At 42.5% G+C, this 26,800-nt stretch overlaps 1 protein-coding gene across 1 annotated transcript; it reads left to right on the forward strand.

Annotated features, from left to right (window-relative positions):
* The first annotated feature begins 3,751 nt into the window (after positions 1-3,751).
* On the forward strand, positions 3,752-20,073 carry SMAD5 (SMAD family member 5). Its single transcript, XM_080996317.1, has 7 exons — positions 3,752-3,897; positions 6,257-6,786; positions 7,776-8,027; positions 11,156-11,275; positions 12,129-12,350; positions 12,892-13,148; positions 15,342-20,073. The coding sequence occupies exons 2-7, from the start codon at positions 6,384-6,386 to the stop codon at positions 15,483-15,485; spliced, it is 1,398 nt and encodes a 465-aa protein (XP_080852443.1). The 5' UTR covers positions 3,752-3,897; positions 6,257-6,383; the 3' UTR covers positions 15,486-20,073.
* Positions 20,074-26,800: the final 6,727 nt, after the last annotated feature.

Below are 26,800 nucleotides of genomic sequence, written 5' to 3' on the forward strand. Positions count from 1 at the left end.
GCAATGGTAGGGTCAACTGTGATTCATTTTTAAAAGGCAGGGGTTCAAAGGCATGCACACCAAGTCCTTCTGTGTGCACACTGGGGTGGCTGTTCTTTCTTTCTGGCAGCAGTGTACCCCATTTAGACATTGAAAAGGAGGAGTCTAGAACACCATATGCAACACTCTGGATTCCAGATTACATATTGCAAAGCTTCTTGCTTATTCCCAAGCACTAATCGAAACTGATATGTAATGAAAAGGAGCAACTAGTACAACCACATAGTGACTTTCTTATAGCTTCAAACACATAAATAATTTGGAAAATCATTGATGGGTTTTTGTGTTATGAACATTATAGTTCAGATTCTCCTCCCCCATTGCCATACTGAAGATTTGACACCCATTGACACTGTTTGTGATCAGTGCTGATAACTGAGCTGTACAGACGTTTATATGTAGTTTATAGCTCAGTCAAAGAACATAGAAAGAGATTCATGGTATTAAGGCTAAAGTAAACATTCAAAGTGATAGGAATAATTTCCCCCAGTTTTTTCATGTGATCTCCAGTAAACCAATCATTTCCCCTATATCTATCTATTAAGTGAAAATGCCTCCTAGAGTTATAATTCACAACTTGCAAAGTGTTCAAATATCACTTGATTAACACACTTGAAAAATTGCTTCATTATGATAATGCATTCAGCACATTAGTGGCAGAAGTCTGACCTGTAACAGGATTTGTATTGGAAATCACGCTTGCAAAACTTAGGTGGGTTTCCCATCTCTCTCTCTCCCCCTGCCCCCATTTTCCATTACATTGAAAATCTGCTTCCTTTTAAAGCACAAGTAATGTGATGTAGCACTTCGAAGCAAAAATGTCAATGCAAGCATTCTCCAACACAATATTTTAATAAACTCGTGGCATTCTGGTTAAAATTAAATTAATTTAATATTTTTTAATACAGAACTTTCATCTAGTCACTTCAATGATATTTAAATAAAAAATGTTGCCACATAGGGGAAATGAATGTTATTAAGAGTACAGAGGACAGAGCAAACAAGTACACAAACAATGATCAGATGGGCTGGGATGAGAAACCCTCTTTGCTAATATATGTTGGATGCTGCAACAAATGCCATACCTTTCAATCTTCTTAATCAACTCATATGCATTTACAGTCTCCAAAAAACGAAGCATAGCTTGGGTTCCCATCTCAGATTAGTTTCCATTTCAATATTTATCTGTGGCATATAACATGAGCCTATAATTTTATCACTCTGCTTCAGCTAGTTTTATCAGGAATATTTGTGCGGTGGTTTTTTTTTTTAAATCAAAAGCTTCTTGTGACAATGCAGTTATATACTGTTAGCACTTCCTCTGCTTGGCCAGTGATTATTGGCAAGGTTGAAGGCTTTGTCTGCCAAATTTGTATCCCTTTTGATGGACCAGCAAGCTTGAGCCTGCCGGGAACTGTCATCCTTAACAGAGGGTTTTGTTTTTTTCTCGTCAGACAATGGTCTCTACGTATGAGGCAGTGTCTCTGTGTTCTGGATCAATGGATTTTGCACACTGACAAATCCAGAATGTCTTTTTTCATTCTTTATATTGCTGGTCTTCTCTGAGGTATGTTAGAAGGCTTACCTTTTGCTAACAATCTCTGTATTTCCTCAGCTTTAAAATGTAGAAGTGCTTGTCTCTGATCAGCAGCCAGCTCTGCTGTGTGTTCCTCACAATTCTGTGAAAATGCTTAAAAATACAGTCATACCTCAGGTTGAATGTGCTTCAGGTTGAGCGCGTTTGGGTTGCGCTCTGCAGCAACCCGGAAGTAACGGAGCATGTTACTTCTGGGTTTTGCCGCTCGCACATGCGCAGACGCTCAAAATGACGTCACACACATGCACGGAAGCGTCGAAACGCGACCCCGCGCATGCGCAGACGTGCTTTCGCGTCTTGCGTTCCATTCGGGATGTGAACGGGGCTCCAACACGGATCCCGTTTGCATCCCGAGGTACCACTGTAATGATTTGTTTTGGTCTTTGCTGGCTTGACATGTTTTGCAAATGTATCCATTTTACAGTGGTACCTCTGGTTACTATTTAATTTGTTCTGGAGGTCCGTTCTTAACCTGAAACTGTTCTTTACCTGAAGCACCACTTTAGCTAATGGGGCCTCCTGCTGCTGCCGTGCAATTTCTCTTCTCATCCTGAAGCAAAGTTCTTAACCCGAGGTACTATTTTGGGGTGAGCAGAGTCTGTAATCTGAAGCATATATAACCTGAAGCGTATGTAACCCGAGGTACCACTGTATTTCAAAGATCCTAATACCTTTCAAATGTATTGTTGCATGCCACCCAAATCTCTGAGTGCTTGTGAGATTCCAGGGGTTCCAGGCGTGCTTTACCCAGGATTCATGTTTCCTTTTGGAAATGAGGCCCAGCGGAGACGGTGGTATCTTTATGATATATGGTTTATTTTGTCTTTATGATCTATGGTTTATTTACACACATATATACAAACTGAGCCTGCAATAGTGGGTTTCACAGCATTAACCCTCTCAAAAGGGTCTTGTTTCTTCCATTCCCATAGCCTTGCATTCAAAGAGAAATCAACCATTGCTCTGCCTCTCTGCTTTCCAGCTTTTCCTCTCAGTGACTTCACACTCCTTTTCTCTAAATAACAATGTAAACAGTACATAAAATTCAAAACCACATGGCATGTGATATAGCTAAACTTCTAAGTAAGATGTATGGAGTCCATATTGTCTGAAAATCATACTTGGGGCCTCTTCCATGGGAGCTATTTCCATGTCCATACAGGTAGAGAGAATAATTGATTTATTTTAGAAAGAGAGGAATCAATGCACTCTGCATAATTGCACACTTTCCTAAATAAGACGCTGTACAAGCACCTACTGCAACGACAACTTCCAAACAAATTGCAGCCATACCAAGTAAAAAATATTACCAGTCACCACTGTCTGGCACTTGTTGCTGACTTTTCACAAGCCAGGGTTGTTATGCCTGTACAGCTGTGCCACACACAGTGCTATTTTCCTAGAAAAAGAGATGCCGGAAATATAAATGTATATGTAGGTGCCAAAATCCCAAGGGAGCAGAAAATATTTTTTAGGTATGTGACCAGTTCCACAAATGTTATTGGCCCAGAGATTGAAAACGAACGAAGTCCCAACCAGAGAAGAATGGCAGATTAAATTGATGGATTATGCCAAAATGGCAAAAATGACCAGAAGAATCAGAAATCGGAAAGTTATCATTTACCTTAAAAACCATTGTAAACAGTTAAAATCGTTAGTAGGATCTGAATAACACTTGTAGTTTAATGGTGAATTTTGGATATAATGGAGATGTAAAAGATTTGGATTATTATAAAAGATGCAGGAGGAAATGATTCATAATAGGACCCACAAAAGGGAGAAGGGAAGTCCAGGAGATTCTCTGGAATCTTGTCTTTAATGTTGTGTTTGTGATTGTAAAATTTTAATTAGAAAACCCAAATAAATAAATTTAATAGAAATGTATATGCAACTGCGAGTACTGATCTAAATAAAGTGCTAGTAAGTATCCTCAGGTGAATCGCCTGTTGCTTTCAAACGTTATCCACCCAAAAGCGCGCGGCAGCGAAAGCGACCCGCTTCTTCAAGCCGCCTCTCCTTCTCCCCCCGCCCAACTACAGCGAGCTCCTGCCCTCCCCTCCCTGCACGCCACTGGCCGAAGGCGGCTGAGTGGCAGCGCAGGCCGAGCCAGCCAGCGCTTGCCTCTTGCTGGTCACGTGAGCTCTTTGCTCTCGTGAGCCTGCCCGGCTCCTCCTCTTCCCCCCCTCCCACCCCGCCTCCGATCCGACCGTGGTCCCCTTGGCTTGGGGCTTCTCCTGCCCTCCTTCGCCGCTCGTCGGGCGGTAAGTAGGTTCTTTGGAGGGACGGGAGGGGGGGGAGGCAGGAGGAGCCTCCGTTCGTTCCTTCCGCTCTCTCTCTCCCCTCCCCCCTGAAGTCGGCTTCCGCGGAGGGTTCTTCTCGCTTCAAGCGCGGCGGGCTGGGGAGCCGCAGTTGGCTTGGGGAGAAGGCGCAGAGCCCGGCCTCGCGCCGCGGCGGAGGCTCCCTTTGTGTGTGCGCGCGCGCGCGCAAAGGAAGCAAGAGAAGAAGAGCCTCCTCGTGAGTAAGCTAGCAAGCGGCCGGCAGATTCTAAGCCCCCCCCCCTCCAGCCCCCCTCCCACGGGTGGGACTCCAGCCTGGCTGCGCGGCCTGCGCTAGTACCGAACAGGAGTGGGGCTGCTGCAACGTACAAAATGGTTTTTTGGGGGAAATGCATTGGCTGGAGCTTTTTTCCTGCAGCAAATGGGGTGCAAAGCATGCTCCAGGCCCGTGCTTGGAAGTTTAGGTGGGGACTCTTATCTATTGCGACTGAATGGATTTCCGTTCTCTTTCCTCCAGAAAAGCACATACCCCACGTTTTCCTACATGCAATGGTTTTTTTTTTCCTTCTGTGTTGAGGCGTGTGAGCCCCCAAGGTGCACCCCTAGGACAGAGGCATCTTGTTCAGGAAGGCTGGATGTTGGCTGGGGAAATTGCCGCGTCCTTTTCCCCCTTGGGTCCTGCATTTGGTTTGTTGTGGTAATGCGATAGGAGGAGCAGTCAATATGGTGTCCTCCAGATGTTGGGACTCCAACTCCCAGCAGTCCCAGCCAGCGTGGCCAGTGTTCAGAGATGGTGGGAGGTGTGTACTCCAGCAATGCCTGGAGGGCATATTGCTCATACTTGGGATTGGCAGCAACCGTGGCGCCCATATCAGTTTTCTTAACTAGGGAAGCATGGTGAGCGATACAGGTGAGTGCTGCTGCTGGGTGCACTTTGTGTGCATCTTGTCTAGGCATGCAAACTGCAGTCCCACTTCTGGAGAGATGAAGGTGACAGACTGCAGATGTTGGAAAGTGGCTTCCTTCTGATGAGGAAGGGAGCACAATGCTTTGCTGTGTTCCCTTGCCTAGCAGAACAGGTAGCTGCTGTTCCTACGTGTGTTTTCATATGTAACAAGGTAGGTAGCAGGGAAGCATCTAGCTTTCCTTTGCTGAGTATTACAGATTTGGAGGGGACTGAAAATGTTCCAGAGCAAGCTAGCTGTTTTGACTTGCCATGGTTTATCAGAAGTCCCAAAGACAATATTTGGCAGTTTCTGTAGCAGAACCGGAACTCACTTTGTTATTGACATCCTTTTTCTTTGTTTAGTGCTTGCTTTTTGCCAGCTGCCTATTGTCTGTGTCTGTACTTGTTGAGTATTCTTCTGGGATTTTATGAGGTCTTATCAACATGTTGCCACAGCACACTAGTTCCGTTTGTCATCATTACTCCCCTTTTATTTTTTTTATTTTTTTAAGTTGCAGTTGGTCCTTGTTGGTAATATAAAAGGAACAATTTGTTACTGTTACCTGTGTTGTTTTAATATGTAACTGTTTTGAAGCAACAAGCGATTAGTATTTATTCCAACACAGCTCTTAATATGCATTTCTTTGGGTTTGACACAGGACTTAAAACACATAAGGAGAACAGAAGTGACTTTTAAACTGGTTCTTTCACATTGTACTGCACTAGTTCAGTTGCATAGTTACTAGTTATTAATGGCAAGTGTTCTTCTGAACCACCAGTGCATCGAAGCTTTCCTCCTAATAGATGTAACTGTCCAAATAAGGGACATCAATCTTTGGGTTGGTTTCAGACTTACAGCACAGTCTTGATAATGACTACAGTGGTACCTCTGGTTGCGAATGGGATCCGTTCCGGAGGCCTGTTTGCAACATGAAAAGAACGCAACCTGCGTCTGTGCATGCGTGGGTTGCAATTTGCCGCTTCTGCACATGCACGTGACGTCATTTTGTGCATCTGCGCATGCACGAGCAGCGAAACCCGGAAGTAACCCGGACGTAACATGAGGTATGACTGTACTCAGAACTAAGATATGCTGAATTTAGTGGACTCACTCCCACCTAAGTGGGGTTAGGACTGCAGTCTTATTCATGCTTAGAGAAATCATGACTTAACTTGATTTCAGTGGGTCTGCTGTAAGCATGACTGAAGTAGATACAAACCTTTAGGCTTGTATGTAGTGTGAAAATGGGAAACATTAAAAACCAATTACTGAATCTACTTTATAGTATGTGATATAAATGGAATAGCCTTTATAAGTTCCTGGTTAGCCTATATCTCTTTGTCTTAGTCTCTCTGGTAAGATGGCAACAACTAATGGACTGTAATTATTTCTAACAGGCCTAAGAAGAAACTTCACTGGATTAAAGAAAAAACCCAGTTGCTGCTGTACAGCAGCAGCTACCCAGCTGCTGTTGTGCCTGAGAATCTCCAGTTTAGTTCCAAAACTTGCTTGAACACTTGTCAAATGACGTCAATGGCCAGCCTGTTCTCTTTTACTAGCCCAGCTGTAAAGCGTCTTTTGGGCTGGAAACAAGGCGATGAAGAGGAAAAATGGGCAGAAAAAGCAGTTGATGCTCTGGTTAAAAAACTGAAAAAGAAAAAAGGAGCCATGGAGGAGCTGGAGAAAGCACTGAGCAGTCCTGGACAACCCAGTAAATGCGTTACTATTCCTCGTTCGTTAGATGGGCGACTTCAAGTTTCTCACCGCAAGGGCCTTCCTCATGTTATTTACTGTCGTGTTTGGCGTTGGCCTGACCTGCAGAGTCATCACGAGCTGAAGCCGTTGGACGTTTGTGAATTTCCTTTTGGATCTAAGCAGAAGGAAGTCTGCATCAATCCATATCATTACAAAAGGGTAGAGAGCCCAGGTGTGTTTGAATGTTATGGCATTTCTTTCATCACAAAGTGTTCAAACTGTAATGTGATTTACAGTGCATGTCTACTTAGAAGATAGTGCCATTGTGTTGAGTGAGACTTGACTCCCAGGAAAGCACGTATAGGTTTGCTGTCAGGTGAATATGAGGAAGATTGGTGTAGCTGAACTTTCTTTTACAAAGTGAAATTATTATTTATTAAATTTGTATACCGCTCGTCATCTGAAGATTTCAGGGTGGTCCACAGCATAAAAATACAAGTTCAAAATACACAGTAAAACCAAGAACAAACCAAACAAATACCCTCTCCCCACAAACCCCACATTTAAAAGTATAAAGGATGTTGAAGAGGAATGTTTTAGTCTGGCACCTAATGGTGTATAATGAGGGCGCCAGGTGAGCCACCCTGGGGAAGAGCGTTCCACAAATAGGGAACCACTGCAGAAAAGGCCTGTTCTTGTGTTTCCGCCCTCTGGACCTCTTGTGGAGGAGGCACACAAAAAAGGGCATCATGCAGGGTCCTGGTAGGCCCACATGGGGAGAGGCGGTCCTTGAGGTTTCTTTTGTCTTGGGGAACATTGATGCTATATGTCTACCTTGCATTGTCCATCTGTTAAACTCTATGCTTTTTGAAACATGATTTCTGATAAACATAGAAGCAAGCTTTTTTGCTCTGACCCTATCCACCACTGGCATGTGGTTCCCCAAAAGCTGCTCAGAATGCAATGTGCCCCATGGCCTGGAAATGTTTTCTCACCCCTACTGTTCACCATTTGTCAGTGAGAGGCTCCTCTTACCTTGTTGGATTGCTATGGGACATACAACCAGATTTTTCCAGTGTTTTGACAGTGTGTGCTTAAGGCACGTTCTTCTGTCTGTGTCTTCGGCACTTAGCACTTCTACTGCTATAGGCAAACGGACATCTTCAGGGCTGTTAACTAAAAACACTAATCTTAGGTTTATATTGTTTTCTTCCTTTTCAGTTCTACCTCCAGTATTGGTGCCAAGGCATAGTGAATTCAACCCACAGCATAGCCTTCTGGTTCAGTTCAGGAACCTGAGTCACAATGAACCGCACATGCCACACAATGCTACTTTTCCAGATTCGTTCCAGCAGCCTAACAGCACTCCATTTCCCATTTCCCCAAGTAGTCCATATCCACCTTCTCCAGGCGGCAGTACTTATCCAAATTCGCCAGCCAGTTCCGGACCTTCTAGTCCATTTCAGCTACCAGGTAAAAGCCTATCTGTGTGACGTTAATTGAAAAGTAAAACTTGTAGCATGAAGCCAGAGGAAGTTAGAATTACATTTCAGAGTTCCTAATATGCATTTTGTCATATTTATTACGGACACATCATTTGAAGCTTTGGAATTACCGTAGATTCCGGCATATTAGGTGACGACCACCCAAATTGACAGCTGCAATTTGGGGATTTGTCTTATAAGCCAAGTTGCCGGGCAGCAACAGGGGGCAGGCTCAGCTCCACGCTGGGCGGCTTTCTCCCGACACGGAGCTGAGCCCGCTGCTGCTGCTTCGGAGCCACCGCAGCGGGGGGCGGGCTCTGCTCCGTACCGCCCATACCTGGCGTATAAGGCAACCCCTGACTTTGGATAAGATTCTCCGGGGTTCAAAAGTCGCCTTATATGCCGGAATCTATGGTAATCTCGTGAAGGAATTAAAGAAAATTAAAGAGAACAAATAATTCAGCTATTTGAGAATTTTGCTGTTTTATGTATTTCTGCATACACTTCTGATTTGAATGGGTAGTGGGACAGAAGACACAAGACTAAGAGTTTGGAGAAAGTATAAACCATTCTACTGTTATTTATTTAGTGTGACCCATATGCATGGTGCTACACAAACAACGAGAGGAAAGATCTCTGTCCTGGAGGCTTAATGTAGAGAGCGACACTAGGGAGACAATTGAAGAAAAAGAGGGGAATGGAAGTGAGGCATGCAGGAGAAGGTTGCATGTACTTTTACTTTAGTTATGGAGAACATAGGAACTAGGAGGTTGTGCCCAAAGTCTTCATGGAAAAGGTGGGGTTTCTGACAGTGTGTTGTGTTTTGAATGTAGTAAAATAGGTGATAGCATGGAAGCATTCTGAGAGGCGGTTCCTTTCATAAATGTGAGGGGAAAAAAGTTGTGTTGCTTCCTCGGTTGGCCAAGCATGGTGAAGCTGAATGAGTGGGTATCATATGTTTGTTGGGATATAAAAGCAAAAAGATCAGGTGGTGCAAGGCTTTGGTGGGGTTTGAAAATAAGGGTGAGAAATTTATGCTGGCTCTAGGAATAAACAGGAAGGGAGTGTAGAAATTCAAGGAAGGGCATCACATGGTCAGAGTGGTGAGAGAGGTGAATGTTTTTGATAACAGTTCTGGATAAAGGTGAGAGGATAAAGTCGAGGCAATAGAAAGTCAGGAAGTAGTAGATTTCCATAGTCTAGACAAAACTAGAGCCTGGACCCACTCTGCACATTAGTTGAGGATTCCCATGAATGGTTCCTCCACAAACTCATGGGTGCCTTTGAAATTAGCAAGTGTTAGCATTGAAGACCAGTGGATATGAACTGCTAAAACTGGTGTGGGGAACCTTTCAGCCTCCAGGTGTCAGTGAACTACAAGTCCCATCATCCCTGGCCATTGTCCATGTTGGGGATTGATGGGAATTGTAATTCAGTAACATCTGAAGGGTGAAAGGTTCCCCACACCTGTGCCATGACTTGCTGATCGCTTCCATCTACTATGTTGTTGTATTGGCCCGGGGTTTATTAAAAAAAAAAGTTGGTTTGTTGTATATGCACTGTAATGTATGTCTCTTGGAAACACCCGAAAAACATTTCAGATAATAAAATAAAGACCAGGGCATGGCCCAGAATTTTTGCTGAGGTGACAGAGAAGGACGACTCTTGTTTGTTTTTTCTGTAATGTTACAAAGGAAGCACTAACATTGCACAGCAGTGATACACTAAATTGCGGATTATGTGGTAAAGGAAGAGAGAAGTCAAAGAGAAAGCCAAGGCTATCTGCCTACTCAGCAGGGTGGATGGCGATAATGTCACTGGACATGGAGAGCGAGGTGATAAAAGAAGGGCTTGAGAGGAAAGATAAGAAGTTTGGCCTCCACATATTGAACTTGAGATGTTGACAAAACATCCAAACCAAAATATGAAAAGTACTTGGAGATGGGAGATTGGATGAAGGGAGGAAATTCAGGGTAAAGATGAAGAACCCTATCAGAAGCCTATAGATGGTACTGAAACTCATGGAATGGGATACACCTGGTGAGAGGGTGTAGGGGGAGGACAGCAAGAGAGCTAAAAACAGATCCACGAGGAAGTGTCTCCCCATATGTAGAGATCAAAAAAAGGATTATACAGGTGAAGAGCTGAGTGGGGTCTTAGGGCAAGAGTCATCAGCTGTATATCACATGCAGCACAGATGACTAGGACTGCAGAGATAATTGAATTGGTAGGCTATTTTTTTGGCAAGGGCAGTTTTAGGAAATTGCTGGGAGGAAAAGCCAAGTTTGAGAGCAGAATTGGAGAGAAATTTAAGGATGGGGATGCAAAGAGGCATATTTCAGGAGTTTGGAGATGGAGATAAATTGGGCAGGAATTGACAAGGGAAGATGGGTCAAGGGGTGTGAGGTTTGGTTTGTTTTAGAATAGGAGAAACAGGGAAGTTGGGAGTTATAGCAGTGACGGAGGTACAGCAATCTGGGAACAGATTTCAGACTGAAATGGGAATCAGAAGCTTAAATGATCCTCCACATTAAACTCCAAGCACGCACTCACACACATGAAGCATATAGGGAGGGGAAGACCAGATGGCTTTACAGTGCAATCCTAACCAGAAAAGAGAAGGGCAGGGAACTAGGGAGTGGTAAATCACTGCAATTGCAAAATTGGAAGCAACATCTTATAGGTTGTTCTAAATATACTGATTTTTGTTTGATCCCATTGATATTGGTGACACTGCTTCAAGCATTTTTAGTTAATACTCTCAGTGTGAGAACCTGACCAAGACTGCCCTCCTGATGAGGATCACTAGAGCAGGAAGAATGAGATGGGCAAGACTTTGTGGTTAGGTTGTGGCCCAGAGGGCTGTAGAGTGGGGAAAGTACATGTGCACATAGGGGAAAGAAACACAGACAATCTGATCAACTATTTATAAAGCAGTTTATTTATAGAGAAAGATTTCAAAGGAAGCAGAAAAATGGAAGGTGGAGAGTGAGGAGGTAGTAAGGAAGGATGACCCTGAAGTGGGAGGAACAATTGATTTTGTAGGGGTAACAGGAGTTGTGATTAGGCTGGATTAAATGTTCTCACTTTGCTCAAATTCCTTATTTTTCTTTATAGCAGATACACCACCACCAGCATATATGCCTCCTGAAGATCAAATGGGGCAAGATAATTCACAGTCTATGGACACAAGCAATAATATGATCTCTCAGATAATGCCAAATATTTCCAATAGAGGTGAGGTGAACAATGCATTTTGTAGACTTGTCAATATTGTGCAGTTGAAATTCTATAGAGAAGAGAATAGCCTACCAATCAAAAGTGCTTTTCCCCCCAGCTGCCACTTATCCCTGCCCCTTAGAAGCACATTGGCAGTGAAGGCTTTGGATGGGCAGCATCCAATTTTGCTTTTCAGCCATGGGTAATTGTGTTATAGGTTGAGGATATTAGTGTTTGAGGGTTGGATACGTAGTGAGTTTGCAGGGATGTGGACAGAGCAGCACCAGAGGGACCTTTATAGGTGGAGCAAAAAATATTTGTAGCCTGCCCTTCCTCCCAAAGGAGCCCAGGGTTGGACCCAGGTTATCAGCATTTCAGAATAAACTGCTGCATGTATTGAATATTTCAGTATTCAGTGAACAACCAGTTAGCCAAACCAATAACTTTTAATTGTGCATATATAAAGACGGTCTTTGTTTCTAAGTGTGGGTGCTTTAAATAGCCATGTTCTTGAAACTCCATTTTTTATGGACTTGAGCTGTGGCCTAAAGAAATAAGTAATTCAGCATGATTAAAACAAATTATTTTTCATGGTCCCAAGTTGGCGTAATGTAGTGCTTGTGAACATGATCTGGTGGTCTCTGGTCCACAGCTCAGTTATGCCATGCCACTGTCATCAGAGACTTGGTTTCCCATCTTTCTTGTGGGACTTAGCTTACTTTGCAGAGCTGTTGGAATATTTTGGAGGGGGTATCCATGAAACTCTTTGAGCTCCTAGGAATAAAGGCATTAATACTATTACTGTATGGGAGAGACTATTGCTTTAGGTGTTGGAAATACTGAAATCCGTATGTTTTGCTTTTGTTCATAGATGTTCACCCTGTGGCCTATGAAGAGCCCAAGCATTGGTGTTCAATTGTGTATTATGAATTAAACAATCGAGTTGGGGAGGCATTTCTTGCATCTTCCACTAGTATTTTAGTAGACGGTTTTACAGATCCTTCTAATAACAAGAACAGGTTCTGCTTAGGTTTGCTCTCCAATGTCAATCGCAACTCAACAATTGAGAACACCAGGAGACACATTGGAAAAGGTAATATAGAAATGTGCTTTGTATGATCATAAGAAACCTTCCTTCACCTAACTTTGTCATGTTCATTAATCTCAGTGGGTCTACTAAGAGTAAAATGTAGCTGAATACCACCTAATGTTTCTAAAAGAAGCATTTTCAGTGAACAAATTTCCACACCCGCATATGGTGTGATTCTACAGATTGCACACCAAAGACAAATCACGCAGCCTTCTGATCAGATGCTTTGATCTAACCTGCCAAATGGGCTCATGATTCTGAATAACAGTTTCCTAGTAATAGAATACCAGCAATATTTAGGTAATCTCAGTTAAAAAAATTATTTGTTGAAGAATCTTATTCTTTGATTCATGGAAGGAGGACATCTAGTGGCTGATATTCAGTAGTAGAAATGCAAGTATACTCTGATGTGTTAGAATAACTGGAAACCATTCCTACTGGAGCCTTTTAAAAATAGGAACTCGGCTAGACTTTCTGACATCTGTAATATTTCTGCAAATAACCCTGTTAAATGTTTGGGTTTCTCTCACTCCCCTGACTCCAGGTGTCCATCTCTACTATGTTGGTGGTGAAGTCTATGCCGAATGCCTGAGTGACAGCAGCATATTTGTACAGAGTCGGAATTGCAACTACCATCATGGATTTCACCCTACAACTGTCTGCAAAATTCCTAGCGGCTGCAGCCTGAAAATTTTTAACAACCAGGAATTTGCTCAGCTTCTAGCTCAGTCGGTCAATCATGGATTTGAGGCAGTATACGAGCTCACCAAAATGTGCACAATTCGGATGAGTTTTGTGAAGGTAAGGGGTGTGAACCTGCTATAACTTATGCGTTTGACTGATTTTTGAAGTACCGTATTTTTCACCCTATAGGACGCACTTTTTCCCCTCCAAAAATGAAGGGGAAATGTGTGTGCGTCCTATGGGGCCAATGCAGGCTTTCGCTGAAGCTTGGAGAGAGAGAGGGGTCGGTGCGCACCGACCCCTCTCGCTCTCCAGGCTTCAGGAAGCTATCCGCAAGACATGGGAGAGCTGTGCGACTTCGCGCAGCTCTCCCACAGCTTGTGGAGAGCTGCCTGCACCCCGAAGCCTGGGGGCGCGCTGAGCTCAGCGCCCCCCAGGCTTCGGGCTTCGCGCAGCTCTCCCACAGCTTTTGGAGAGCTGCCTGTTCTGGGGTCAGGGGAAGCTCCGGCTCCCCCCCCCAGCCCCGCGCCTGGGGGGGAATAATTTTTTTTTCTTTATTTCCCCCCCAAAAAACTAGGTGCGCCCTATGGGCCGAAAAATACGGTATATTCCCCAGGACAATAACTTTAATGGAAAATATTCTGTGGCTTTGAGGGCTTCTTCCCCATATGTAATCTCGAAAAGTCACAGAAGTAACCTCAGAATGGGGAATGATGTAGAGGGAGTTTGGATGCATTACTACAGGCAACTCCCCATTTATGCAGGGGTTCCGTTCTGGGGCCCCATACGCACGCACAAAATTGTGTAAAATGGGGAGCACCCTAGAGAGTCCTCCTCAACCAAGTCCTGCCACCCCTCTAGCTTGTGTGAGCCGAAGGGGCAACAGAGCTTGCACAGCTTCCTCCGTGCGTCAGCTGGGCTGGTTAACTGAGTAGCACATCACCTGGGCCAGCTCTGCTGCCTCTCTGGCTTGGGGGAGCCAAAGGGACTGTGGGGCTTGGTTGACCAAGTGACCCTGTTTCTGGGTACCGCTTCTGGTTGCGTGCAAATAGAGTGCGCATCAATGGGGAGATGCCTGTATTTCAAACAAGCATGTCCTCCTTGTCAGTGTAACAGGCTCTGAAGCAGGTGTCAGTTGGACAGATGCATTCTCTCAATCGTCGTTTGCAGGCCTTTCCTTTTTTTTTTTTTTTAATAATTTTTATTAAAGTTTTAAACAACAAAGAGAGAAAGAAAAACATACACAATACATATAACAAAAACACGAAAAGAAACAAGATTCAACAGTAAAAGAACAAAAAACAAAACAATTAAAAACAATATCTCTTTTCCATTTCCATTTTTAAGTTACTTATTTTCTGGACTTCCTCATACCTCCCTCTTTTGTATTCCAATCCAAATTGTTTGTCCAGCAGTTTCTTTTCCACTTTTTTAATCCCAATCTTTCACTTTAATAAGATATTGAAATATATAACTTCAACTTCTTTAAACCTGATCTTTAGTCTTAGTATCATATAACATTAAAATTTTTCCTCTTAGTGTCAATTTTCCATTTCTTTAAACATCCTTAATCCTAATCTTTATTCTTAGTCTATCATTAACTTTAACCTGTACATCTGGAAACCGCTTATTTTCAATCCAACATCACTCTAACATTCTTTAATTTTGCAATGTTTCTGAAGATAATCTTTAAATTTCTTCCAATCTTCCTCCATCGACTCTTCTCCCTGGTCACGGATTCTACCAGTCATTTCCGCCACAGGCCTTTCCAATAGGATGAGGCTTCGTTTGAATAAACTGTCATTCTTATCCATCTGCAAAACCTAGTAGACAACGTATACCGGGAATCCTACTGAACAGTAGGATTTTTTCTGTGAGAGGAATAGAAGCATATGGTATCCCGCCATCCTTCCATAAACCTATGTAGTGGTTCCTCGGGTTAAGAATTTAATTCGTTCTGGAGGTCTGTTCTTAACCTGAAACCATTCTTAACCTGAGGCACCACTTTAGCTAATGGGGCCTCCCATTGCTGCCACCGTGCAATTTCTGTTCTCATCCTGAAGCAAAGTTCTTAACCTGAGGTACTATTTCTGGGTTAGCGGAGTCTGCAACCTGAAGCGTCTGTAACCTGAAGCGTCTGTAACCCAAGGTACCACTGTATTCCCTTTTCTCTGACGTGTCACACTTCTCTTTTTGAGGGGGGGGTGTTACTCATTTTTTAATTTCTAATGAATTTACTAGACTAATCAACACTGGCTGTTTTAAGAGCGATTCTTGGATATACACTAAATGTCTGCCCATTTTTTGTAGGGATGGGGAGCGGAATATCATCGGCAAGATGTTACAAGCACTCCATGCTGGATAGAAATCCATCTTCATGGGCCTCTGCAGTGGCTGGATAAAGTACTCACCCAGATGGGATCCCCTCTTAATCCCATCTCTTCTGTTTCATAGTGCCAAAGAAGTTTTTTCAACCATAACTTTAGTGACCATTTTCTAATTCTACAGACACTTCCAGTGTGGATACTGTAAGAACATACTACACATTAGCTTTCTTCTACCAATGACCAATTCCATTGTTTTTTATCGCTCATCCTTTGATTTTTTGATATTAAGGAAACAGCCAAGTTGGGAAGAAAACTGAGAATTCAGGATTTTATTTTTCCTTGAGACGCATATTTAATAATCATCAACTCCACTGAAAATATTTTTATGTGTCTTCTAGGGACACATTTTTGAACTGGTTCTTTTTTTCGGGGGGGGGGAATAACATTTATCTTTTTCCTAAATTTGTTTATTTCCAGTTTACAAGTTTTTAATGTTGTATAATGGATAAGGTCCATGAACAAAGCTAGCTTTATTACACCCAAGATTGCCTTTAGCTTGAGTAAATAATGTGACTTAAGTATATACACGTTAAAAACACGTTACAGATAGTGGTATTAGAATGCATTACTGCAAGTTCTGTGGTAAATAGTGGTTTTATCTATACCCCAGTTCAATTTAATACTGCCTTTACAGTGCAATTGTATGCATGTATACTCAATGGAACATTGAGCTACTGGAACTTACTCCCAGACAAGTGTAAATAGGATGCTGTCTTTAGTCAATTGTTCTTAAACATTTGATTCAAGGCGCACTGTTTTGCTTAGACTAGTCAGTATTTTCCCTTGACTTACATTCATGCTGTGGGCTAGGCCTTGACAAAGTGTAGCTTTTTAGGAAATCCACGTTTTTTATAGTGCAAAACAGTACCATTTTGTAGATAACATTACGAGGCATTGTTCACCTTTCCATTTTATTTTGCCTCTCTGTAGCTGGTATCCTGGGGGCTTCCTAATGTCAATGTTTGTTTTAATAATCACACACACACACACAGTTTTAATTAATGTCCTTCCTAATGTTACTGCTGGTTTTAATAATTCCCCTCCTTCAGTATTAATTACAACCGTGGTGTACTTTACATTTATAACCAGAATATCAGGACTCTCACTTTGCTAAGTGATGCAGAATGTTTGCCTTTTAGATTACTGAGGCAGACCAGGCCTTCAATAATAAAAAGATCATTGCCATGTGGTGCCTGGAGCCTAATAGAAGAAGTCAAGGATCTTAAGCCCTCATACAACACATCAGCTCTTCAGGATCATCTGTCAAATGAATTGTCAGTTTTATGGCCTTTTGCTAATAAACCTACTAAAGGGCTCTAACTGATGCAGAGATGAATGGTAGAATTTTGGTGAATATGGATATGAATGTGGAAGTCCTCCTGTCTTAAGAGGCTACTGGTGGTTTCCATTCAGGCATATTTCTTCATCAGTACAAGCTGGGGGTGGGGGGGTGGGATGTATGCCCAAGTATCCAGCTATTACCAGTGCAGTTAAATCTGATAAAGTAAGTCTGCTAGCAGAAATTTATCCCTAGCCGTCAGTTACTTTGTCTCCCTCAGAGTAAGTGTGGTAAGTAAGCAAATGGTTACACTTCAGTGCTAACTTGTAGAAGTTCTCCCTTCCCTCAGCAACTCAAGAAGGCCTGTATTCTTTTGCCATGTATTTTTGTTTGCTTTAGGATGCTAAAGCCAACACTAAGTACCATACTAAATGCATTGGCTTCTGAAGATGTAGTCCACCAAAAATAGTTCACCGTGAGCCTTTCCCCAGTGACAGCAGTTAAAGCTACGGTTTCTCTATGGGACCACCTGTTCCTAGTCCTATGTGGATTCTACCCAGACTACAGGTGGTGGTGGTTGCCTTCATTTTAAAGCTTAGCATTCTGAGGATGCTGAAGCCTTTACCCAGAATTGGTGGTGGCAGAAAGGAATTTCTAGTCCCTATGGCTCTGAAGATAGCCTTCTAGCTTACAGAACTGTGTAGGATTTCCAGTGGTGGTCGAGGCTTTGATGCCCTGTGTAGCAACTTGGCTTCCCACTGAAACAGAATAAAAGGATGCAAATCCGAAGCCTGGCTTTACTGGGATGGGATATGTTTTTCCCTAGCCAGCTTTGATCAATAGCTGTTCCCTGCCGTCTTACCAAGATGTGATGTCTGGCTATTCCTTTGGCTATAGCTGGTGGAGGGGATATTGTAGGCTGTCTTCCTTGGTGGGAGTTCTCAGGGGAACGAAATCTAGAGAGAGTAAATGGAGCAGGAATGGCCAGAAGGGTAGGCTGTGGTCTGCTTGTTGGACCAGTGATACTAGGTTTCTTGCAGAAAACGTTGATTGGCTGTGATCTAATCCAGCAAAGCACTTCTTATGTTAAGTGAGTGTATACTTGAGATCACTGAACACAGGTAAATTATTCCATAACAGTTGAGACATCGGGGTATGTATTTGTGCTTTATAAATTTTAAAGCCAATTAGTGGTGGTAGGGCACACAAGACTGAAGTTGACTTCTCCCAAGTTTAAAAGATCAGCTACTTTAAAGACTTCTGGAATTGCTTCGCTGATCACACAGAGCTAGCTGTCTGTAGTCTCTGGTTAGATGGTGAGAGGAGTGTTAATCATGTTCCCACAACTCCTTAAATGCTGGTAAGCTCAGTATTGGCCATAGTCACTGCCATACTTTATTGCAGGAAGTGAACTCTTAATTGTGTATTCTATGGTGACATGTTTGTGAAGAAACTTTCAAAACTCTAGAAGACTATGAAAAGGCTACTTGGCTATTAGCAAATGGGATCATGTGGAACATCTGGACATAGTCATGTTTGTAAATTTAAATGGATCTACTCCAAGTAAAACTTAGTTGAATGCCACCCATCAGTGCCACAGAAGTTGTGTTGTGCTTATATGGTAGTCCTGCCAGGGTCTTCAAGAGTTTACGTATTATAATAAATACTTTGAAATTGCCTTAAAGGGAAAACAAATATGACTTTCACAAAGTTGTACCATTCTTTTGTATACATACTAGTTTCTACTTGATTTTAGAAGCAAAAAAACCACCCTTTCCCAGTCTTTCTTTTTTTAAAAAAGAGAAGTAGATGGTCTTATTTTGTTGCCTTATATTTTAATCAACTCCTTACTTAAAACTACAGCCAATATTTGCCTTTGCTGGGCATGCTGCTAGCTAAGCAAGATCTGCTGGGGTGGTCTCCTGTGCAAACCTCACTGAAATTACCAGGAGCTGCACAGGGGGAATTGCTCCCCAGAAGTTGTAGTGGCTCCAGATGTTCTGTGCTTGCACTTGACCACATTGCCTGTATAACACTAAAGATGATACCATCTTTTAACATATTTCATTGAATTAAAAACAATAAATGATTTGCAAGTTAATTCTGCTGTGTTAAAAGATTTGGCCTTTGTAACTAACTTCCTGAAGATTCCTACTCTTTAAGCCATCTAGAAGCCTTAAGTGTGTTTGCCAGGTACCAGTACTAACCAGACCTTCTGACTTTTCATGCAGTCTGAGCAATATTACTCTGTGTATGGAGTCAAAAAATATATGTATTGCACTTTTGAAGAGCAAGAATAGTACATAAATTGCTAGTGCATTTTTTTTGGGGGGGGGGACTATTACCAGCAATGATATGAGTAAACTTGCTCCTGGTTTTCCCTTTATCCTTTGCAGGGACAAACTTATTAAATGCTGATACATCAGCTTGCCTTTTTGTTGTGATTCTCCATCTCTAAGATTTACTTGTATATTCAGACTGAGTTCTGTTTCAGTGGATGTGTAAGCATCTGACATAGGTTTCACTGCAAGCCGCCATGCTTGCATTATAGTGGATGTAAGAATGGAAGGAGACTTATTTGTTTCCGGATTTAGCTTGAGTCACGGTGTTCTCATTTTTGTAGAAACTGAGTAGACTATCTCATTCTTGCAGTTTACAACTTTTTATGCCTATCACTGGCCTCTTTTGGCCATCTCTTTTTTTGGGAGAGTAAATGGCGGTGGATACCATCCAACCACCCATGGAGGATGTGTGCTTTGACTTTGTTCTCAATAATACTTCTGTTGGGTATTAAGAGGTACTAGACAAATTAACTTCAGCGTAAATTGCAAGTTTTCATTGGAAAATTGATTTAACTATATTGTGCATGATTGTTGTTGCATCTGGCTAGATTGCTGACTTGCTGAAGGGACCAAAATGTGCCTCAGGATTAATTTATTTTAAAAATTCTAAAATGCCCTACTTTCTTTCTACTTCATCTTCACGATAACGAAAGTTGGTTCTACAGCAAGCATGGATGAATTCAGGTTTGAATCTTCTGGCTGAATTAAGAATTCAAACATACCACATCCAAAATTTCTGTTCTCTTGCGGCATCACACTTTCTACTCCTACAGATAATCTATGTAAAATGCTGTTTCACAAAAGTAACTATGTAACAGCCTTGTAATTTGAATATTTTTTAAAAAACCATGCATTTATTTCACAGTATTACTAATGTTTACCTGATAAAAACAGACTGTCTTGTAGTCTGTGCCTGGAAAACATCTAAATATGTCAAACACTTTCTCCCTCAAGCTAATAAAGAGTTATTATTGCCTGAATTGTTGCTAGATAGCAGTATTTTAAAATAAAAACAACCTTTTTGGGCAGCACAATGTTTTGACCTGTCTCTGCCTGCATTGCAAATAATTCCTGAACTCTCTGAAATGGTGAGATATGGTGGGATAGTTGCAGGATCGCTCCTGAGGGCCCTCTTCAGTTAAGTAGAGTTCAGAAGGCACCGTTGTTTTCCAAATTGCTTTGGGCAATTAAATAGGACTGAGTGATGACCATTGCATCATTAGTGAACTGCCCAATGGAGCTTTTTCACATGGCAAAGGGGCTGGTTAGTATCCATCATCCATGGGTATTAGACATCAGCCTGCTGTGTCCATTCCAAACTCAGTGCCCTGTTGGAGCCGACCTTGGAAAAGCTATTGGAGCATTGTCTGTTCTACGTTTGTGGGATCAGTTGCAGTTCTTGCAGCCTGAGAACATGGGCAGGATGCTGGCAGGAATTAGGCTAACCAACCATGTGGTCTCTTGACCCTGCCCATACTGCGTAGTGGGAAGCTGCTGATTTGGGTGGGTGCAGGAGTAGTTGTTCCCTCACTAGGAGGGTGTGATGCCCACCACTTTGAAGAAAGGGGTGGTATAGCTGCGAAGAAGCTCTTCCTGGGCATGTTGGATATCTATCGTCCAGTGGTCAGTGTCCCTTTGGGGGGGCAAGGTGGTTGCAGTGATTGTGGTTGACCAACTGCAGATGTATTTGGATTCAGTGGGCTATCCAGACCCATTTCAGTCACAGTTGGGGGTGTGATGCAGAAACAGTCCTTGTTGTCCTGCTCTGACCTTTGCTTCAGAAAGAATTGCAGGGAGTGTACCCTCTTGATTCCTGTTAATTTCTCTGCAGCTTTTGATTTTGTTGATCGTGGTATCTTCCTGGAACGACTCAGTGTGTTGGAGGCACTGTATTGCATTGGTGGTTCTACTGCCTGCAATGGCCTGCAATGTTGTTTCCAAAGAGTAGCATTAAAGGACTACTACCTGGACCCATGGCATTTACGCTGTAGTGCCCCTCTTGTCCCTCAAGTAAGTGGTGTACAGAATTAAAACACAAGCCATAAAGCAATACCAGTGTAAAACTCAAATCAGCAATCAGTGCAAAGTGTCTCCATTCACAGTTTTCTGCTGCATTTGGTGTCCAGCATAAAAGTCCTGGGGGTTGGGCCCGCCTGCTAACAGCACCTCTGGCTGTGGAAGAATAAATGTGTGAGCTTTAGTGAGCTTGTTATCATCCCCACCAGCACCCATTGGATGCTCTTGGGCATCTCAATTTTGGCCAACGCTGGCTTGTTTGAAGAAGGGGAGGGGGATAATTTAAGCTGGAATTTCTGACGTGTGACAGCAAGTCCCTTTGCACCTTACAGTGAGTGCTAACTCCTCATCACCCAGGTGGCAGTGCCATCAATCGACAGGCGCTTTGTGTGGATTGAGTAAGTACAGCAAATCTAGAACGATTCCTACAGGAAGAGCGTTTTGCGTGGGTCTAAAATATTGAATTTCCCCTTTTAATGTGCCAGCTTCAGTAAGCTTTGGAGCTGAGTTGACAAAATATTTACAGAGCTTCGTATTCATCTTGCTTAAGCCACGGTTGGCATATAAAACATTTTTAAAACGCAGCCCGTCGGTGAAACTGGCCTCGCTAGCAAATCAGTTGAATTGGGTTCTTAAATCATCGAACTTCAAGCTTATCCAAGGCATTTCAACTGTCTGGCAGTGCGTGTTTTTAAATCTGTGAGGGTTTCAAATGCAATATTTATCTGAATTGTGAAGGGGAGTAGGAGAGCAGGTGTTTATGAAGCTCCAGACTGAACATTTTTGCTTAATTGGAATCTGTAGTCTTTGGAGTACTCTTCATTGAGACAGCTTTTGTTACATATTTCTGTCCCATAATAATTAGTCAAAATAATGCCCAGCCCTAGAGCAGCTAAAGTGAGTATATAATACCATGCATGTAAACAAGTCAATGGGTGAGACCATCTCTCTCCCCTCCTCTACCTATTCTATTGACTTGGGGTGGATGAGATATAAAATGATCACTGAAATCTCTGAATAACCCATGGTTCAGTTTCAATGGTCTTCTTGAACTCTGAAAGATACATTTTAAATCCAACCCAAAGTTTTAATGCAGAGACACCTGGAATTAAATTCCATTGAAATGAACGTGATCAGGCTTGACTCACACTTGGATGTTTGATAATCCACAGCAGTCACTTGCACGCATGAATGGACCATCACAGACAGCATGTGCACGTTGCCTCATTCTTCCACGCTTTTCAATTGATACAGTTCACACATTCAGTTACCATTGATTAAAAGACTTCTATACTGCGCTTTGTCAATAATACCAGGGTAGTTGCCATTGCAGTACAATATAATCAACACATTACAGTATAAGAAAATGCATCACAATCCACAGCAGACCAGCCAGATACCACCCAGGCTCAATTATTTACTGCCCATAAATGTATGTATTGTACATGTGTGTATAAAGTAGTATGTATAAAGTAGCCGAATGTAGCAGACTCCTTTGAAATTTTTATTTCATAAAATTTATGCACTGCTTGATTGTAAAACAGACAAAAACAAAAAAAAAAATCTCAAAGTGGTTTAGAAAAAAGATAAAACGATAAAATTGTCACTAAGGAAAATCAACAATAAATGTTTTTCGCAGGCGCCAAAATGAGTACAGTGAAGGTGCCGTTCTGATATCAATAGGCAGGGAGTTCCAAAGTCTAGATGCTGCCATTTTCCTTTTGTGAAGAGTCCATAGGCACTCATATGCAGGCTATATATCTGCTGATGGCAGAGCAGGGCTGCACTGTTAGCCCCATCAGCTCTTCATGTACTATTCAAGGTTGTCTGCAGAGGAATCCAAATGCTGGAGCCACCTACTCATCAGTTGTGTATATGGAACTGGTTTTGCATGGTGCTTTGTGTTTTATAACAGTTTTGTTTGTTTTTGTAACTGCAGCCAGCCCTGGGACCTTATGGTAAAGGGGTAGGTAAGAAATTGAATAAAATAACAAATAGATAAGTAACACATGAACAGGCTACACTGCATTTATAAACCAGCACTTATTTTCATGTACATACATCCAGGAGTGCGTCCGCTTTGTTGCTTGGGAAGGTTATTGAGCTTTCTCTGGTTGGCTTACTTACAAGCTCTGAAGTTTTTTTGTTTCAAAAATAGCATGTTTATCTGTGGAAGAAATGTCCTGGCATGTGTTCTTCAGAAACTGTTGGCATGAGTAATCAGCAAGCAGGGCTCTACTTATAGCGCTGGGCTCTAATTTTAAGGAAGAAATGAAAATCTCCCAATTCTGTGATGCCAACAAAGGTGTCTTCTCCATCCATTTGCAAAAATAGAATCCTAAAAATTACTCAGGCTGTTCAATTCCGCTTGGCAATATTATTGAACATTGTGTTAGACTAACATTTATATGTGGTGATGTTTGTCTCTGGAATTGCTGCAGGGTTGAGGCCTGTTGTTATTAGATTCCCCCCTCAACATGAGCTCCCAGGGAAAGTTAAAAGAATTTAAACATAGAATATGTTTCAGAAGCAATCAAGAGGGTAAGGTGGGTGTCTATAGCTATATCCTTGGGATCAGTAGTTACCTCTTCTGCATACAATGAATTTACAGTACAGTGGTACCTTGGCTGTCAAACTTAATCTGTTCCAGGAGTCCGTTCGACTCCTGAAACCATTCGAAAACCAAGGCGCGGCTTCCGATTGGCTGCAGGAGCTTCCTGAACTCAAGTGGAAGCCACGTCGGACGTTCGGCTTCCAAAAAAGTTTGCAAATGGGAACACTTCTGGGTTTGTGGCGTTCAGGAGCCGATTTGTTCAGGAGCGAAGCCGTTCGACAACCAAGGTACCACTGTACTTCCTGTTGTACGTCTGTCAACATAAAAGATATTGGGTGGTTTCTAGAGTTGCCTTTTTGCAGATGGGAGGGTTCCTTCTGTTCTTACCAGAGATTGCACTCCAGCGGAGGCTCCTGAGGGAGAAAGGGATAGGAAGCGATAATGCCCTACAACCACCACCTTTTCACCACTGGTGGAATGAGCAGAAATGCCACCCCACTTCAGTGTGGGTGTCCCATGAATGGAGTTGCACTCAGCTGAACTCTGGAATGAAGACCAACAGTTGGATCACTGAATAGAACTTGAAATGGTAAGAAAGGAGGGCCCTGATTCAGCTTCTGAAGATGACTCAGGACTAGGGCTAAACTAGCGTATAGGGCCAGCTCATCATGAGGCGGCCACCTCAAACAGTGGAATCCCGTGGGATGGTGCTCCTGTGGGTGTCCCTGCCACCGCTGCCAGGGTTGTGTGGTGGCAGCTTCCGGAATTATCTCAACTCTCACAAGATCTCAGGGAACTTTCGAGATACTACCAGAAGCCACAACTTCACAACTCTGGTAAGTGAGGCTTCGGTGAGGGAGGTGGCACCTTCCTGTTCTGCTTCAGGTGGCTAAACAGGTCAGGTCGCTTCTGCTAGTGTACCTCTCAGTTTACCCACTTCATAACTGAGAAATAAGAGCAGTGAGTACAAGCCAAGGTAGCAACAAGTGCTCACTTCTCCTTTGCATTGAGGGTAGAGGGACATTTGCCAGCCTAAGGTTGGGTTAAGCTAGGCTGATTCAGACCGGCAAATCCCATCAAACCTTGACCTGCATACGGTTCACACAGGGTAACTGTCTCCATTTTACCCTCTCAGCTCCCTCAAATAGGTTTGCTTATTTTGATCATCCGTGCCCCATCCTTTCAATGCATTTGCATCACTCACGGTGACTCACAATGATTAAAAACAAAGCAATCCAATAAAAGGAGAACAAAAGTGTAAGAACAGAGATCAGTTCGGTAAACAGCATTCTAAAATGATAGCCTACGAACATCATATCAAAAGCATGACAAATCTTTATCAGGTGTGTTTTAATCAGTTAACAGAAACCCTGGAAGAGCAGGGTGCAATGGATCTCATGGGGAAGGCATGCCACAATCTGAGAGTGGCTGCTGAGAAGGTCCTCTTAGCATATTTCAGCCAGTGATGAGTGATGGAAAAGAAAGACCTTTCCAATAGTTCTCAGGGAGTGGGCAGGCTGGTAGAGGAGATGGACTCTGAAGCATCCTGCATGAGTCAAATAATTGTTTGTTTTTTAATTTGTATAGAGTAACTGCACTTGAGAATTTCCCCTACACCACTGAGAACAGTTGCAATATGAACCTCAGAATGGGTATAATACATACTTTGGACCAACCGTAGCCAGCAAGATTTCTCTCTCTCCAGGTAAATGAGAAAAGTGGGTGAAGGAGATAACTCAGGGACATGACAAAATGCACAACAACTCCACCCTGTCTTAGGGTTGGGCATCTAAACTTAAATGCATGAGTGGCACGTCCGATTGAAAACCTTGCAGTCTTATTTAAAAAATCAACAATTTGGCTCACAATCTGTTGTAGCAAGATAACATTAATGATTGATTCTGGCTAAATAATATGAATATGTGTGGGATTAAATTAGCTTGGTCCACTTTTTTGCTTTAAATTTTAATCTACATTTTAATATATCGGTATATATAAAAAATAAAATGCAACAAAGAAATTTATCATCCTCAATGCAGAATGACGGCTATGCGGGGGTTACTCTTATTTCTTATTGCATTTACTCTGGCCACCCTTTTTATTTTAAAAATATTTTATGGGCTGGAGGAGACAGATTATATCTTTACTCTCCAAGATAAGCTATTTTTTAAAAAAAAAAAATAAACCAAAAAGCCTATGCTCCACTTTTTAGCTTTGAAATAAATATTCATCTCATTTTAAATCACTTTCTTTCACTTAAGCAAAAGAAATATCCTCAAATAGGTAATTATTGCTGAGAAATGGGTGGATGAGGACATGCTTTTCATATCTCTCCCTCTCTCCAGTGTAGGTATTTTAACCAATCAACCAACCATCCAAAAAAAAAAAAGCATTTCTAAAATAGGCTTAACCAAGTAATTGAAACTCAATGGAGTAAATGGCTTTAATTAGTAGACTGGCACCTATCCAAACTAGGGAGCTCTTTTCACAGCCTTTACATATTTAATCAGAAGCTCCACTGAGTTCAGTGGTGCCTACTCATAGGCAGGTGGGAGCAGGTTTGCAGCCTTGATAACTATAGCCCTGGTAAGCATTAGCTAAGTGTGTAGGTTCTTATGTGTAGGTGTGGGTCATCAGTGGGGATAAACACACCAGCCCATGGAGGGTGGTGCCCATTGGCAATGATAGGGCAGAAGTCTAGAAGGCCAAACATAGGTGGAGCCAGAGCCAATTAATTGAACTTTTGTCTCCATTGTCCTCTGCTGAGTCCTACAAGGGCAAAATTGAGACTTAAGAAGGAGGGAGCAGACAGAGTCCCCCTCTGGACTGGTTGCAAGTAAGAAGGCAAGTGGACTAGGAGGAATCAAAGACTGAGGTTGGTGGGGCAGTGACACATTTGCCCTAAAGGATTAGCCTCCACTGGCCCAAACTCTGTCCACCTTCCATGCCAATTTTTGTCTCCTCCCAAGGAGTTGGAAGTCTGCACTGAGAACTGCTTGTAAATATGGAGGTTCCCCGTGCATTTTGAAATTTTCAGTGTGTTCCTCCCCACTGACCCTCCTTTACACTATAGTTTCCATGTTTGGTAACACCTGATGAGGGCAGCAGCGGATTGTAGCTTGGTCTTGCTAAATTCACTAGCCTACATATACCGGTAGTATATAATGCTGTCTGTGTCTGCATTGGAATTG

This window comes from Podarcis pityusensis, assembly GCF_964106645.2.
Source record: "Podarcis pityusensis genome assembly, chromosome: 2".
NCBI classification, from domain to species: domain Eukaryota; kingdom Metazoa; phylum Chordata; class Lepidosauria; order Squamata; family Lacertidae; genus Podarcis; species Podarcis pityusensis.

Excerpts from the sequence above, each read along its gene's own strand:
- SMAD5 (XM_080996317.1), top strand. The coding sequence starts at position 6,384 with ATGACGTCAATGGCCAGCCTGTTCTCTTTTACTAGCCCAGCTGTAAAG. Across the intron at positions 11,276-12,128 it reads GCCAAATATTTCCAATAGAG|ATGTTCACCCTGTGGCCTAT; the intron begins GTGAGGTGAACA and ends TTTTGTTCATAG. Across the intron at positions 12,351-12,891 it reads CAGGAGACACATTGGAAAAG|GTGTCCATCTCTACTATGTT; the intron begins GTAATATAGAAA and ends CCCTGACTCCAG.